Source organism: Phocoena sinus, chromosome 2 (genome assembly GCF_008692025.1).
Source record: "Phocoena sinus isolate mPhoSin1 chromosome 2, mPhoSin1.pri, whole genome shotgun sequence".
In the NCBI taxonomy this organism is placed as follows: domain Eukaryota; kingdom Metazoa; phylum Chordata; class Mammalia; order Artiodactyla; family Phocoenidae; genus Phocoena; species Phocoena sinus.
Genome location: NC_045764.1, coordinates 90,595,709 through 90,612,300, shown reverse-complemented (window position 1 = coordinate 90,612,300; position 16,592 = coordinate 90,595,709). Strand labels below are relative to the sequence as shown.

At 48.0% G+C, this 16,592-nt stretch overlaps 1 protein-coding gene across 4 annotated transcripts in view; it reads right to left on the bottom strand.

The window, feature by feature from the left end:
* The window catches only part of FRMD5 (FERM domain containing 5), a 344,971-nt gene that overhangs the window by 24,624 nt on the left and 303,755 nt on the right, over positions 1–16,592 (bottom strand). For all 4 annotated transcript variants that reach the window (XM_032622050.1, XM_032622051.1, XM_032622052.1 and 1 more), the window contains exons 3-7: positions 16,207–16,249; positions 15,899–15,977; positions 6,953–7,050; positions 4,667–4,790; positions 1,596–1,683 (exon numbers count right to left, since the gene is read on the bottom strand). In XM_032622050.1, the coding sequence (XP_032477941.1) occupies positions 1,596–1,683; positions 4,667–4,790; positions 6,953–7,050; positions 15,899–15,977; positions 16,207–16,249 (432 nt within the window). The remainder of the gene's footprint in view (positions 1–1,595; positions 1,684–4,666; positions 4,791–6,952; positions 7,051–15,898; positions 15,978–16,206; positions 16,250–16,592) is intronic.

Here is a 16,592-nt window from a genome sequence, read left to right as displayed (position 1 = left end):
AAGAGAAGAAGGCAGCTGTTGTCTTTTCAGGTCCTGAAGTGACTCAGCAGTTCAGGGAGCACAGGTGCGGAGTATCTGCTGAGGACTTTAACACGGATGAGGAAAGCCAGGCTCAGAGAAGTTTCTGAAGGCCCCAGGAAGGAGGAGACCGGCCCTGGAGCCAAGGCCAGCTGACTCCAAAGCTCTTGTCAGTCAGTCCTCTGCAGGCCCCTGCTGATAGTATCCGAGGAATTTATGCAAGTTAAACTACATCGGTTGTACACAAGGCATTATTCAGGAAGCTTTGCTAATTCATTTGTAAATATCCATATGTCTTCTTTTTTTTTTGGTATAAAATGGCATGAATGTGTTTTCTGACAGTGCTGGCCCCCAAGAGCACAGGGGTTATCTTCAGTAGGCTGTGCTGGTAGATAGGGAACTGTGGAGCTGGGAGGGTGACCAGGTTTCTGAGTGCCAGAATGTTCTCAAAGTTCATATTTGAAGTTTCGGCATTAAATCCTACGCAACAAAAACATCACCATCTCCTCACCAAGCGGCCAAGGGAAACGCAACTCTGCCTCCACATCACTGGGTTCCTCGGTTTCTATTCTATTAATTTTTTTTGGAAACTTATGGTGCCCCTCACTTATTAGGAAGAAGAGGTCAGTGTTTGAGAATCAGTTTTACTTGTGATACTGGGGTCTCTCCAGTAGTGGAAAGAGAGAGGCAAAGATTTGGAGAAACTGAGGCAGAGACCAGAAGTGTCAGAGCAGCTGGGATGAGGAGATGAAGCGCAGGGACCCGGCCACAGAGAGACAGGAAGAGGCCACGGGTCTCCACTGCTTTCCACAGTCTCGAGGGGCTGCCCGAGCTCGTCTCTGAAATGCCAGACTCACGTGAGTAATCACAGAGGTTCCTCTCTGGGCAGAGCCTCCCTGGCTGGTTCCCGTCCCGCCCTCACACGCGCATAAGGGAATTAAACGTGACTCCACTGCAGTTCCACGCAGTGACTTAGGCCGCTGCAGTCAATAAAAACCCACTCTTGGAAAGAAAACAGATTACGGGTCAGGGAAGGGTGGGCAGTGCGCTGAGCAGCCTCTGATCATTCCCTGTGGGGGGCCTCCCCCATTCCTCTTCTCTTCACTTCCACCAAATTACCCACTGCTGCCTAAGTGGGGCCCCGGTTTCCAATTTGTTATTTCCATGGACTTTGCCCCGGACCCTCTGACATCGATGTGGCACCACAAGATCATGCAGCGTGGAAACCAGAGGAGTTTTCACAACGAGACATTTTCTCTGGCGTCTGTCACTAAAAAAGCCAATCATCCCAATATTGAAGGGGCGGGTGGCACAGGCGCGTGGTCCCTCCCTGCCTGTCACCCTCTAGAGCAGCGGTCCCCAACCTTTTTCGCACCAGGGACCAGTTTTGTGGAAGACAATTTTTCCATGGACGGGGGCAGGGGGAAGATGGTTCAGGCCGTAATACGAGCAATGGGGAGCGGCAGATGAAGCGCCGCTCACTTCCTGCTGTGCGGCCCTAACAGGCCACGGACCGGGGACCCCTGCCTAGAGGGGGCAAGGTCAGCACAGTCTCCGGCCATGGGGGCGGGTCTTACCTTACACGGGTGAGGGTCCACTCCGTATGTCTCCAACGTCTGCGCTTTTCTTAAAAAGTTCAGCTCTGATGTTGCTGGTGTTTGGCCACTGGAATAAAGAAAACGGGATGATTTCAGGATTTCCTGCTCCCATAGGTTCCCCTGAGGTAAACTCAATTAGGAAGTGCTCAGGGTGTCTCACACTCCGATTTTTCCATAGAGTGTGCTCCCTGCTCCGTCCTAGGACCGACTTCAGAGACTCTTATCTAGGGTCAAAACCTTGTAAGTCTTCAGAGTGAGGCAGGCTACATAATGAATGACATGGGCTGAGTGTAATACAATAGGGAGTGGTGGGGACTAGGGCAAACTGGGAGTGCCACCCCGTCTAATGAGGGCAGCTGCTCCTCAGCTATAGTCTTGGAATGCAGTCTTGGATTGTAGTCACACCATCATTGCTAGGTGTGATTTTTTTTTTTTTTTTTTTTTTTTTGCGGTACGCGGGCCTCTCACTGTTGTGGCCTCTCCCGTTGCGGAGCACAGGCTCCAGACGCACAGGCTCAGGGGCCATGGCTCACGGGCCCAGCCGCTCGGCGGCATCTGGGATCTTCCCAGACCGGGGCACGAACCTGTGTCCCCTGCATCGGCAGGCGGACTCTCAACCACTGTGCCACCAGGGAAGCCCAGGTGTGATTTTTAAAGAGAATTCACAGATACCGAATTTTATGTGGCATTTCGGTTTTAAGTACTATGGGGGCAGAAAAAAAATACATCTGTAGGCTGGCTGCAGGCCATCTGATCTAGACTGAAACACAAAGAAGGGACCTGTATATCTTGCTGCCTAACCCTCTTCCTTTACCAAATGGGAACACAGGAATGGAGGGTAAAGAAATGCAACAGAAGACAGTGCTGAGCTCCCCAGACTCCACAATAGCTCTGTCTGCCCACAGGGTGATGACTGTGAAAAGGAAACAAGCAGAAAAATGGAAGAAACCAGCGCTGACACCAAGCCATCTGAAGAAGAGGCCTTCAGCATCACTCCCCTCCTGGCTGCCTCTTTAGCAGGGGTGTGGATGGGCTCCACGCAGAACCAGTGCAGGATCACCACAGGCTCTCTCAGGGTCCAGTGCCCTGGGAAGCTGACCTCCTTCTACAGATGTGGGATTGGCTTCAGTATGAGGAGGTGTGGGCAGTTTGTCAAGTCAACAACTCTGACGGCTGGTGGGCAGGACTGAAACTTTCTAAGTTATCATTTGTCTCAAGTAATATGGCAGGGCAGGAAGACAAGCCAGCCTGAGGGAGAAGAAGACCAGATTCCCTCTAGTGTCTTTCTGGAGAGGCATCAATCAATCAGCACCTCAGCAGCTTCTGTGCTGCCCTGTATGAAATACACCATAAACTATAGTGCAGCCTGGGCCCTCAAGGAACACACGTTAGAGCTGCAGAAAGGAAACACAGACACACTTTTACATTACGAAGGTGAGGCTGAGCCTGTGTAAGTAGTACCTGTGTAAGGAGGCATTTTGTACAATGCAGATGTTTACACCCACCAGCGCACCTGAGACACGGGGAAGGTGTTTGGAAAATGCTGGCGCGGCAGGCAAAGGACCGGGCACCAGAGGCAGCTGAGCACCGCTACCCCTTCCAGGGAGCCTCCTTATTCCCTGTGTGGAGACTGGAGGGCTCCGTGGGCTGCATTCACCCTCAACCCTCTGGGACCCTCAAAGTGGGCATCATTTCCTGAGGAATCCCCTGACTTCTATGAGGTTTCTGGAGGACTGTCCCCACTGCTCTGACATCTCCTAAAACCCTCCTGGCAGGGGCTCCCGGCTGTCCCAGCACACCCTTGATCTCTCCTTTTAATGAGCCAGGAGCCCTCACAGATGTGTTTATTCTGACCTGTACCACAAGGGGCCACTATTCCCTAAGAGTGATGGGAGGAGCTGGGGCAGCACCTGCACAGGGAGAGGGGTGGGAGGCGGCTAGGATTCCACCTCTGGTAGGTGTCTCCATTCCTCTGGAGGGTGGGGACCAGTCCAACCACACACAGTGGGCAGGAGGTCTGTTTATATGGCTAAAGAGGCTTTGGGGACGTATTTGTTGGTAAAATCTTTGAGTGAAGGTGAAGATTTTTTGTTTCGGGGGGCATCAGGTAGGAACTAGTTTAAGGTTAATGTTATCATTAGAAATATCTTTTTCCCACCCCTTGAACATTGTCATTCCCCAGAAAGGTAGTTACACAAACATTTGAAAAGATTTTTTTTTAATTGCATGGTATTAATATGATAGCAGGTTTTATTTTACAATGCTGTATTGTACATAAATTTTTTCTTAGTTTATCAGTTTGGGGAATCTGTGCTCCAGTGTGCCATACAAAGTAGAGCCTAAACACCCTTTTGTGGCTTTTTGAAAAACCAACCTTTGTAGAAAACACTATTTCATATGGGTGAGAGGATGCACTGATGCTATTTTATGGGATGTGGCACATTCTGGGTGACCTCGGAGAGTCTGAGGAGGACAAGCCTCCTGCTTCCAGCTGCTTCTATCCCCCCTCCTTCCCTCAGTGCAGGGGTGTGGGGTTGAGGAAGCAGTGCTGAAGACACACCCTTGAATGAGGTGCTCTCAAGGTACCCACACCAGCTATGAATCAGGCCAGCCCTGTGTGGTCCCATCCACTGATCCAGAAGCCACCTGTCACTGTCACGGACCAAGGTCAGAGGCTTGCCCATTTTTCACATCCCCACTTAACCCCTCCTCTCTTCCCTCTTCTGCTGTTTACGTTTTCCTTTTCCTTTTCCCCAGTTCATGATTCTTCCCTCTGTCTCTTCATTTATCTTAGTGAAGCAAATACCTTTCAGAGGCCAATCCTTCTCCATTTTCCTTACCTATATAGCTTCTCTCTTGCCTTTAAGCCTCAGCCTACACCACTGTTCTTGGAGAGGGAGCCTTGAGGTTGTACTGTCAGTGGATCACTGAAAATGGTACATCCCAGAGTCAGGAAGGCTGGGTCTGCAGGAGCAGAGGATGCAGTGCAGAGGCTGTGTGCTCAGGCTGTGAGGGAGACGGTGGCCTGGCCTGAACCGAGTGTCACGCACCTGAGTTCTGTTTTGTGAATCTCAGCAATCTTCCTTTCCAGCTTCTCTGAATGTTTAGGGAAAAACTGGAACTTGGAGCTGTAGCCTTCAGGGTGTTTTCCTGGGTCATAATCCCCAATCTCCGCTTGCAAAAGGAAAGTAGAGGAAAACAGTTGTGGAGATAGGTAAATCATCACTGGCAAAACAACAAGAGATTAACACAGAGAGCAAAAGCTAAAGTCTGCACCACATTTGCAAAGAACAGTGGATCCTGAGCACAGCTGTGAGTCGGGCAGAGGGCATGTTCCTCAGGAGCAGGCCCACCTTTGTTTCCCCAGGTGTGCACACTGAGTTGGTATCAAGGCCAAGTAGAGAAGGTAGAGCTGACCCTGCGTTCTGAGGTCACCACATGTAAATTTGCAATAAAAGAGCAGAAGTCTGCACCATGGCCCGCAGGCTCCCAGAAGAGAGCCTGAGAACAATGCTCTTTGTGGCAGCACAGAAAACTGTGAGCTTGATCAGAAAGCTTTTGGGCCTGAGCCACATCCAAAGACTAAATCTCGTTTTGAGGATTTTAGCAGGGACACAGCAAAATGATGAATGAACCATGACCCAAACTCAGAACTCAACTCTCAGTCCCAATCAAATCAAGTGAACACATTTGAATAAATATTCACTGAGGGCTGAACAGGTGCCAGGCCCCCCGGAGAGGGCTGCAGAGTGGGAAGACTGGCTATAAGCAGAAAGGGCCGCTGAGTTCAGGAGCACCAGGTCCTAAGGCTGACTTCTCCGTTCCCAGCAGGGGGTGGGGCTTTCTCGTCCTGCAGATTCACAGAGAGAGTCCATCCCCAAAGCTGCTGAGATCTCAGATCTGGGGGGGCCAGTGGGCCCACGCTACTCCCTACAATGTGGTCCTAGGTCAGAATCCAGCCTTCTCCACATGCAGCATTCCACAGGGAACACTGTGTGTGTCAGGAGGAAGGATGTTAAGAAGTTCAGCTGCTTTGTGGTTGTCTTTTCTCCTCCCCTAGTGAGAACCACAACCAGTGCAGGTGAGAAGTCTTGAGTGGGGAGTAAATATTAAGAGGAAAATGTGCCCGTTTTTCACAACTGAATATTGTCCTGTGGCACAGGTCTCCTCACAGTGCCTTCCAGACTACTCGGGAATTTCTGTCATTTAGCAAGAGACTAAAGGTTTCCCTGGGCTTAAAGTCTGAAGTGATCTTGAGCCATGGAGTCATTTATTATGATTTTACTTAGAAAGCTCCAAATGGGAAACATCAATGTTGGATACCAATAACTTCTTTAAATTAAAAAAAAAAAAAAAGAAAATTTCAATATGGTTGTCAGGGTAAAACTAGAGTTTAAAATTTCACTTAGATGGGACCAGGTTTTCCTTTAAAAAATGAAAGGAGTATCTTTGGGTACCTTAAAGTTGGCAAGTACCTTCTAGACTTCAGGCTTAGGAGATTTTTAAAAACAGGAGTCTCAGAAGTCAAAGTTGCAATAGGCTGACTTTTACATTCTTAACGCAGCTGTGATATTTTTTTTTTGCCGGAAGAACTTTCGTTTCTTATTGGCAAGCATTTTTTTAGGTTCTGTTCACAAAGTAGCTTCCTGGAGTTCACAGATTTCTGATTATGAATTCAGATTCTTTGATAGAAACTTCATGATTTTAGTGCTATGGTCCAAAATAACCCAGTGACAGCTTCAGGCCAAAGGACTAAGAGAAGTCTACGAACTTAGAATACTTAGAAGTCCCCTGCATTTCACGAAAGGAGAAAGGATCACCTACGAAGAGTACGTACCTTTCCCACTGTTTTGCAAAAACCGCCAGTCTGGGTATTGGCTGAGTACAACCCCAACTCTGCCTTCTTTGCATGTTAGAAAATGGGTTTGTTACTTGGAAACATTTCTAACTTAGAGCACTCTGAATGGAAAGGTCTCTGAAACAGATACCAGAATTCCAAGGTGCTTCACATCTTTGAGATTTGAATAAAAAGACAAGAAAAAGCTGATTTGGATTACTCTCCAGAGTCTCGATAACTTTATCGACCAAGGGTGCAAGGAAAGCCACCCCCCCAAACAGAGTCTGAAGGGGCTGCCAGAAAGACTTTAGGTACAAACGATTTAAGGTTGTGTGGTCAGAGCTTCCTGGGACTAGGGAGTCCAGGCAAAGTCTTTTAACTTGGGCTCTGTTTCAAGTTAGATACTGTTTATATCCAAGAAGTAGTCATCTGCGGTAACTGAAATAATGTAATCAGTACTTAGCATGAAAGGCAAATTTATCCTGTCAAAAGTCATTACCTTGAAGGATATAAGCTGCTAACAAGGCAGCATCTGATGTTTTACAGAGGAGGCGGCCGTGGTACAGATCCCTTTTGATCTGCAGGAAGACTAAATACCTGGAGAGAAAACAGAAAATGAACTATAAAGGATTTCTTTGATTGCTTTAAAGACATAAATATGTAATATAAGCCTATCAAAATCTCTGTCAGGACACTTTTACTACATTAAAACAAAAATCTCAAAACATACCACAGAACAAATAACATTTTCCATTTCCCTGAAGGCTCTTTCAAGCACTTTGCCCTGAACTGATTTTGAAGTTCAATTCAAAACAACCTGTCAGTTTCCTTCTGTAGCTCAAAACAGAAATGGCGGGCTTCCCTGGTGGCACAGTGGTTGCGAGTCCGCCTGCCGATGCAGGGCACACGGGTTCGTGCCCCGGTCCGGGAGGATCCCACATGCCGCGGAGCAGCTGGGCCCGTGCGCCATGGCCGCTGAGCCTGCGCATCCGGAGCCTGTGCTCCGCAACGGGAGAGGCCACAACAGTGAGAGGCCCGCGTACCGCAAAAAAAAAAACCAAAACAAAAATGTCACTTCCTGGTTAAAAGCATCGTCCCCCAGTGCTGGGAGTTGGAAGGAGCCGGCCCCGCTCAATTCAGTGCCGAGAAAGAAACCTGTGTCATAAGAGAGGGGCTGATGGGGCCTCTCTCCGCCTTGGACTCTCGCTGACGTTGCCTCTTAAGAAGCAGAGAGGTGGTGAAGGAACTAGCCCTGGGGAGAGTTCTGCCTCGGCTTGCCAAGTCAATCTGTCCATATGTGGAATGGCCCTCATTATGGGCAGAGGTCAACCAGACCTCTCAGAAATTGAATAAGGTGTAAGAAGAGGCACCGGTGAAGGAAATGCACAAACTTGTGGCTAATATTTCTTCAACCGTAGGAAGCTCACCTCAGGTGGAAGCAGGCTATCAAGAACAGCTAATAGTAGCTGATGTGTATTGAACACTTACTATTTCCCAGTCCAGGACTTACACACTTGACATCAGCATCTCACCTAATTTTCCATACCACTTTGAGATATATATTGTTATTATCTCCCTTTTTTAAGATAAACTGAGGCTTAAGTGATTTTCTCATGGGCACATAACTGGTAAGTGGCAGAACCAGGATTCAAATTCAGGACTGAGGTTGGCTCTTCATCACTGTGTTATTCTACCCTCTTTGCACTATAAGTGCTTTGTAGTTTCACAAGTAATTGGGTGGACTCTGTTGCCATGGAATGGAACTGTTGATGTTGTATTCTGAAAGGTCTTTACAAGGAGTGGGGTCTCTGATGTTCACAACCTCACAGGTGCCCTGAGAAGAGCAGAGGCCTGGGGTATCACACCCTTAAGTGAGTCACCTACCACAGCGGCTCCTTGACAGGGGGTTATTTGTGGTGGTTTGAAAATATGTCCACAGGGAATTCCCTGGCGGTCCAGTGGTTAGGACTCTGCACTTTCATTGCTGAGGTCGTGGGTTCAATCCTTGGCTGAGGAACTAAGATCCCACAAGCCGCGTGGCATGGTTAAAAAAAAAAAAAAGTTCACAAATTCCTTGATACTCCTCATTTCCAGAGGTAGAGCTTAATTCACTCCATTTGAGGGTGGGTTAGACTCAGTGGCTTGCTTCTAACAAGCAGACTAAAGCAGGAGTGGTAGTTAGTGTCTGACATCTGAGACTAGGTCATAGTGTCCCTGCAGCTTCCTCCTTGTGCTCTCCTTCTCTTGGATCACTCACTCTGCTCGAGGACACTTAAGCAGCCCTATAGAAAGGTCCATGGTGAGGAACCAAGGCATTTTGCCAACAGCTAGCAAGGAACTGAAGCTTTCTGCCAACAGCCATGTGAGTACACCATCTTGGAACTGAATCCTCTGGTCAAGCCTTCAGATGACCACAGGCCCAGCCAACCACTTGGCTGCAACCCCAGGAGAGACCCTGAGCCAGAAGCACCCAGCTAAGCCACTCCTGAATTCCTGACCCACAGACACTCAGAGATGAGAAATACTTTTAAGTGAAGTTTTGTGGCATTTTGTTAAACAGCCATAGATAACTACAGCATCCTCACAGGAGTAATGGGAATATGGTAAAATTCCCTTAAATTCCATCAGTTTGAACCAAAAAGAAATTGGGCACTCCCTGGACAACTAGAGGTGTTTCTATTGCTTCTGTTTTCAGGCTGAAGAATAAAACAGAGGATTCCATGCCCACTTGATCATGTGAAAATGCTCAAAAGAAAGAGGACCAATGACAGCACAACTTCTGGGGTGAGGAGGGGCACCAGCACGTGTCTGAGAGCTCGGGGCTTTTTGGTGATTCAAGTCATTAAATAGAAACGAAGGCGCAATCGAACCTTTTCTCCTAAAGCTTTGCTATTCAAAGTGTGGCCCACACGACAGGGGTATCAGCAGCATCTGGGAGCTTGTTGGAAATGGAGAATTAGGCCCATCTGAGACCTACTGAATCATTTAAGCAAGACCCCCAGGTGATCTGTACATAGATTAAAATGCATGAAGCACTGTCCTAAGAAAATTCGCAAGCATCCTTCTGACCACATCAGGATGGACTGCCCTCCCCAAACCGAGGGGAAGGTGACTACTGTGGTCTGGAAGTTAACAAGAACTCCCCTTCTTATCCCAACCACTCCCACTCGGCCCCAAGGAAAACTGAAGGAAAAAGACATCGTGCAATGAGTAGTAATTTTTTAAGTTGGATCTACCAGATCAAGCTTCTCTTCACTCTGCTTCCCATGAAGAAATGCCACAGGTGTGTGGAAGGAAGGGGGCAGTGCTCTCTGCCTCTCACTGCTTCAACTCCCACCTTCCACCGGCTTTGGCAGGATGTAGCAGCAAGCCTTTGGCCTCTTACTTACAGATCACTCCCGGGGCCTGAGTTGATGCATCACTCCTCCCACACCTCTCTGCTTGTCTGTGTCCAAAATTCAGGGGCTGCATGTACAGGATTGAAGGAGATATTTCAAAGGCTCTGGATGGTGGTCCTCAATGTGGTGGTGAGAACACCCCCCACCCCGGGGAGGAGCATGTGAGAGTCAGTGTATGGGTGCTGCTGGGTTTGAAAAGGCTCCTCTAGAGCTCCAAGGGGGACACGCTCCTCCTCACAGTGAGAACCACGATAGGTGCATGACAGGTGCATGACAGGTGCCTCAGGTGAGCTGGAAAGGAAACAAGGCTTTTCCGCTGCTGGGCGGGGTTCCTTCAGACCTCAGAAGGTAGAACAGCTACAGGGAGGTCAAGGGTAAGGCCGTGGGAACACTGTCAAGCAATGGTGCAGCAACTGGAGGGGGAGGGGATGGAGGGGCAAGTCAACATCCTAAAGAAACACACCACAGTCTGCAGAGGACGAGATGAGCTCAGGAAAGAATCAACTGACAGTTACACTAGGGGTCCCCCCTCCCTTTTCTCCCCCAGCAGCTTCCGTCAAGCTTTGTGTTTTGTTCATTTAAGGAGGTAACCAATGACTCAGTGTTGTTGGTCATGAAAATACATCCCACATGACTCATAGCATCCTTAGACCTATTCCCAAGAGGCCCTGGCATGGTCTCCCCTGTGACATAAGGGCCTAAGGAAGACTATCTTGTTGCCTGAGTCATTGTCACCAGGGCCACTGAGTTGCCAGGCAAGGGATCAGCCTGCTTATAATGAGCAGCTCATAATGAGCAGGCTGGTTGGGCTCCCCAGTCTCAGACCCTCATAGTAGGAGTTACAGAGCCTAACTCTCGCATTTTATAGCTGAGGAAACAGGACCCGCATGGTGATTCAGTGAGCTATGGTTAGGGAGAAAAGGGCCCTAAATGAAGTCAGGGGAACTCTTTGTCATCAGAGAGAAATTCTCACTGGAATGAAAAAGAAATCAGCTTTAGACCAGATTTAAGACAAAAAGCTTTCTCTTTAGGACACTTTTTTGGTTAAACTTTGCCTATCTCCTTCTGGCTTCAAAGAGGCTTTACCTCACCTCCATTTTTGTTTAAATGCCAGGTTGTCCTAAATTGATGGAGGACCATCCAAAGGCAGAGTGTGTGAGAGCCTAAAAGACGACCAAGGAGGGCTTCCCTGGTGGCGCAGTGGTTGAGAATCCACCTGCCAGTGCAGGGGACACGGGTTCGAGCCCTGGTCTGGGAACATCCCACATGCCGTGGAGCAACTAAGCCGATGCACCACAACTACTGAGCCTGCGCTCTGGAGCCTGTGAGCCACAACTACTGAAGCCCGTGCGTGTAGAGCCAGTGGCAACAAGAGAAGCCACTGCAATCAGAAGCCCACGTGCTACAATGAAGAGTAGCCCCCGCTCGCTGTAACTAGAGAAAGCCCGCATGTGGCAACAGAGACCCAATGCAGCCAAAAAAAAAAAAAAAAAGAGAGAGATTCTTCAGGGTTTAAAAAAAAAAAAAGATGACCAAGAAAAACCTATGTATTTCTGGAACATGTACATCCAAGGAACTGGCTTTGGCATTCTGATTTCTGATATCAGAGGATGGGGATGAATCCAGAGATGTTTCCCCAATTAAAGGTTCTGAACTCTGGAAAGCACTGGCAGCTCCTGAAGAGTTTCTTCCAAAAGATCCTTTGGCCCTGTCTTCCTTCATTAGATTCTTTGCCCCTGGTTTCCTCTATTTTCTGCCATCCCTTTTCCTAACTATGATCACGTTTAGTATGTCTTCCTCCCCCAAACTAGACTGCGGGCTCCTTGGAGTTAGAGAATACGCTTTGTCACTTTTAATATTCTTCTAGAAAGCCTATACATCCTGTGCCTATTCACCCTCCCTCCCACCCACCCATCCACTCATTCATTCATCCATCCATCCATTTATCCATCCAACCACCAACCCATCCATCTATCCATCCATCCATTCAACCATCCCTCTATCCGTCCATCCAACCTCCCATCCATCTATCCATCTAGTTCTGAGCACACACATGTGCCAGGTACAGCCACAGGTGCTGGGAATACAGCAGAGAACGAAGCAGAGTCCCTACTCTTATGGAGCTTACATTCCAGTGGAGAGAGACAATATAGCAGTGATTTACTGAGTGCATGCTGTGTGCCACACACTGTACTGTTTAACACGCACTCTTTCAGCAATTCTATGAGGTGACTACTGTTTTTATCCCTGTCTCATACATGAGGAAAGGGAGTGATCAGAGATATTGTTGCTTGCCTTGTACACATCTAGTTAAAGAACCACCTGGGATTTGAACTCAGATCTTTTTGATTCCTTCTCCCAGGATTGGCACACTAAACCTGCCACCAGAGTCCCCAGTGAGATAAAATAACATTTTATTGGAACAGAGCCAGGCTCATTCATGTATGTACTGTCTGTGGCTGCTTTCGCATTACAATGGTAGAACAGATTAGTTGCGACAGAGACCATATGGCCCACAAAGCCTAAAATACTTACTATCTGGTCTTTTACAGAAAAAGTTTGCCAACCCATCTTAGCCTACGCTAGGCTCAAGTGATGTTCACTGATGGAATACATTACCTATAAACTCTATTAACTTTTTTTAAAAAAATAAATGACCTGAAAAGTCTATTAACATTTTTTGAGCACCTGCTCAAACATGTGTCAGGCAGTTTGCTTCCTTGGAAGGCGGGGCCCCATGTGCACTCAGTTTCCTTCTATTACTTGATCTTTCAATGAGTTCGAACACCTGCAGCCCTTGTTAAAAGCTAAATCTGGTGCCTATCTGGTGCCTAATCCCCATTTTCTCTGCCTTGTCTCTAGCTCAGACAAGAAAATCTATTTATTTATTTAAAAAATGACAAAAGAGATTAATCAGGATTTGGCAACTAAATTTATCATCTGGGAAAAGTCCAAGAGATAAATTGAAGCACAGTTCTTCTTCATCCCCTCCTCTAAGCCTGGCTTTATGGGAGTAGCTGAGATGGCAGCGAAATTTAGGACTGATATTGCCAGGGAAAAAAACCACACTGACAGCTAAATTAGTTTGGCAGGAAGGTGGGGTGGAGAGCTCTAAGCCAGTAATGAATTATGGGTATTGAATGAGGCCGGGGCAGGTACCCACTCTTTTAAGAGCAGCAGGGATGTGAATGAGGATAAAGACGCAGCGAAGACCAGGGCCTCCACAGAACACCTCAGGGAGGGGGAGGCACAAAGACTCCAAATCAGGCCCAGGCACCTTGAGGTCCGCACACCTGACAACGCTTGGAAAATGCCCTCTAGGGAAGGAAGGCTGGTGAGGCAGAGAGCAAGGGGAAAATAGTCGAGGATGATGGGCACAGCTGCATGCGGAAGGGGCAGGAGCTCACACGCTTGCCAGTGTCTTTGAAGTTTGCTGACTTGGAGAGAGGCCTGGCCATGGCTTTCCCAGTCCTCACAAGTTAGCTGCTTAAGTGTTAGGACTCTAGCTAGGACAGAAAAGGAGTGGGGATTATCACATAAACAAGGGAGAAAAGCCAGAACCAACTGTACTTGTGCCCCATGCAGAGCCCCTGAGGTCCACGGACCATGTAATTGACCTGGCAGTAAACAGTGAGCCTTTGCTCAGTGCCAGGCTCCCTGGGGGGTGTATTAAGAAGTACAAAACCCCATGTAGTGGTTAATCCTCCCAACGAAGCTGGGAGGTACTATTACTATCCTCATTTTATAAATAAGGGATCTGAAGGTCAGAGAAGTTAACTATTTTATGTCCAAGGCCACATAGCCAAGAAGTAGCAGAAACAGGATCTGAGCCTCCTGGTCTATGCTGCTCCTTGGGTAGGAGGGTCTGTACATTAGTATCATGTAGTGACATTTGTTTTAGAAAATTGTATTGTTAAGACCTCCTCCTGGGACTTCCCTGGCAGTCCAGTGGTTTAGACTTTGCCTTCCAAAGCAGGGGGTGTGGGTTTGATCCCCGGTCAGGGAGCTAAGATCCCACATGCCTCACAGCTAAAAAAACCAACACATAAAACAGAAGCAATACTGTAACAAATTTAATAAAAACTTTGGAAATGGTCCACACATCAAAAAGAAATCTTAAAAAAGAAAAAGACCTCCTCCTAAGGGCCAAGAGAACTATATATTTTTGTCCTTTAATCAAATCAGAAAGCCGTGTGTCTGTCGTGCTGTCACTGGCAGCCCTCTGAGTTGTTAGACCAAACCCTCTCATGCTTACTGTTGGTCCAGTGAGGTGCAGAAAAGGTGATCCTGATGCGAGGTGTTAGGAGGCTAGGTGCTAGGCTCTCAACAAAGTTGTGTTAAATCTGCCCTGACATGTGGACAGGAGCGTGGACTTCTGGGTCTGCCCTGGCACCATCACCTCTTTCAGGAGAGAAAGGTGGGGAGGCAGGGAGGAAAGGAAAGGGGGGAGGGGGAGGGAAGCGGGGAAGGAGGGGCAGGTACAGAACTGTGGCAAGCACTCTGGAAGTCATGAGCAGGGCAGGCTAGTGCTTTACCAAAACTCCTCTCTGTTTAAGTTGTTAAACACAGTGGTTCTACCCTCACTCTCCTGCCTAAAGCTACAGGATTGCTCATTAATATGGATGAGCTTGGTTTTCACAGGCAAAGTAGGGGCCACACCCACTTCCACATGGATGAGCAGAGCCTGCAGTTTCCATGTGCCCAGTAAGGAGCACGCGACTTGGTTGTAACTACACACTTCACTGTCCTCAGTGCTTTAAAGTGGGTGGTGGGTGCACTCAGAGCATCTGGAGGAAACAACTTTCCTGATCCTTTTGATTCCTTTGCAAGATTCTCCTCAACCTCCACTGGGGCTCATGTGGAGTTCGGGATCTAGAAATAGGTCTCAAGGCCTTAGAGGACAAGCAGTCTCTACACTGGCAATGGCCTCGTCCCAATCTTTGCTGTCTGTAAGGCTTTAGGGAGTGGGGGCAGAGCTGGCAGAGCTGTCTCTTCCATGGCTCTAGGATTCCCTGGCATCATCTCTTCACCTCGGGCTCCACCCTTTACAAGGTAACATCAAGGTTTTGCTAATGTCCAAATTACATCTTTCTAATATAAAAATTAAGATCCCATTTCAGAGAGTTCTAAATCTCTGAGGTCAGACTTTTAGAGTGAATTTGGCTTAGATACACAAAACCCTTGGGGGAGCTTTGAAGCTCCAATTCATTGACCCTCTTGTAGGATGGTGTGGGCACAGAGGTTCTTTCTCATCCCCAAGTGGTGCTGGATGAGACAGGATTCATTCCCTGTAGCTGCCTGCCACAGAACACGATCCCCACAATGAAGAGTTTATCACGGGCCTGATCCATAAGCACATGGGAGGTCACCCACTTGGATTTAAAATCTTCAGTGTTTCCCAGCTCGTTTTTCAGCGTCCTGCTTTGCCATTTCCCAAGTACATTAGGCCGCTGGAGTCTATTTCAAGCCCCCAAATAAGCAGCAACACGGCCGTCTCCAAAAACATCCATGGTGGCCACATCATTGGTAAAAGAAAAAATGCTTTTGATTAATTCATTACTCCAGACTCTTTTGCAGATGACCAGTTTAAGGTGAAGTATTCTTTTTTTTTTTTTTTTTTTTTAACGGTACGCGGGTTTCTCACTGTTGTGGCCTCTCCCATTGCGGAGCACAGGCTCCGGACGCGCAGGCTCAGAGGCCATGGCTCACGGGCCCAGCCGCTGCGCAGCATGTGGGATCTTCCCGGGCCGGGGCATGAACCCGTGTCCCCTGCATTGGCAGGCGGACTCTCAACCACTGCGCCACCAGGGAAGCCCTAAGGTGAAGTATTCTTAAAGGAAAGAAGCTCACTCCGTTGCAGTTCTGCTGAGGGGATGAGCAAAGAGAGCATGTGGAAATGAAATATAGAAGTAAGGCTATATTTAGGAAGAATTCCTTGCCTATCAGAGTTGGGAGCTTCCAAAGTAGAGGATCTAGGAAGCTACAGTCCCTCTTTCCTATCCTCTCCAACAAGTCTTAGAGGCTGAGGGACATGGGCTCAGCCTTACCTGGTTATTTCTTCTTTCAGGGCAGCAGGGTCTGCAGGGTAAAACTTCACGCGGAAACACATGGTGAATGGAGGCTGGGCTGCAGAGAAAAAGAGGTGCCCATCGGGAAGACCTTCCCAGGAAGATGACTGGGCTCCCCGCCCCACTGGGATGCACAGGTCTCTGAACCATCTGAAGAAAATCTTCACATGTTTAGGGCCAACTTACACTTAGAACAGTGGAAAATTCCCAAGACTCACTGCAAGTGGGAGGTTTCCTCCCACCCTCCCCAGGGGTGAGGCTTCCGTCTTTTCATGGACAATACTTACATCTCAACTGCTTCCCCACAGACTTTGTAAACTCCAACCAATGCTGAAACAGAGAACACAGAACAAGAAAGCCCTAATGAGAAGCAGTGTCAAATATAACTTGTTTTATTCAATTTAAAAAACTAGACAGATTGTAGCCCAGGGTGAAAGCAGCTCAGAAGCTTGTGATATGTAGGCTTGGAGAGTACAGAATGATATGATTTTCTGAAATAAGCTCCCCATGGAACCAGCTGTGAAGGGGGGAAGAGATCCAGCTTCAGATGCCATTTCTGGGCTTCCCTGGCAATGCCGCCTTCCAACGTAGGGCGCCAGAGTTCCAAGTCATGTTTCTGGCATGCCCGTAGGCACAAATGAATGCACCTATGTGTGATGGGGACAGAGCCCCA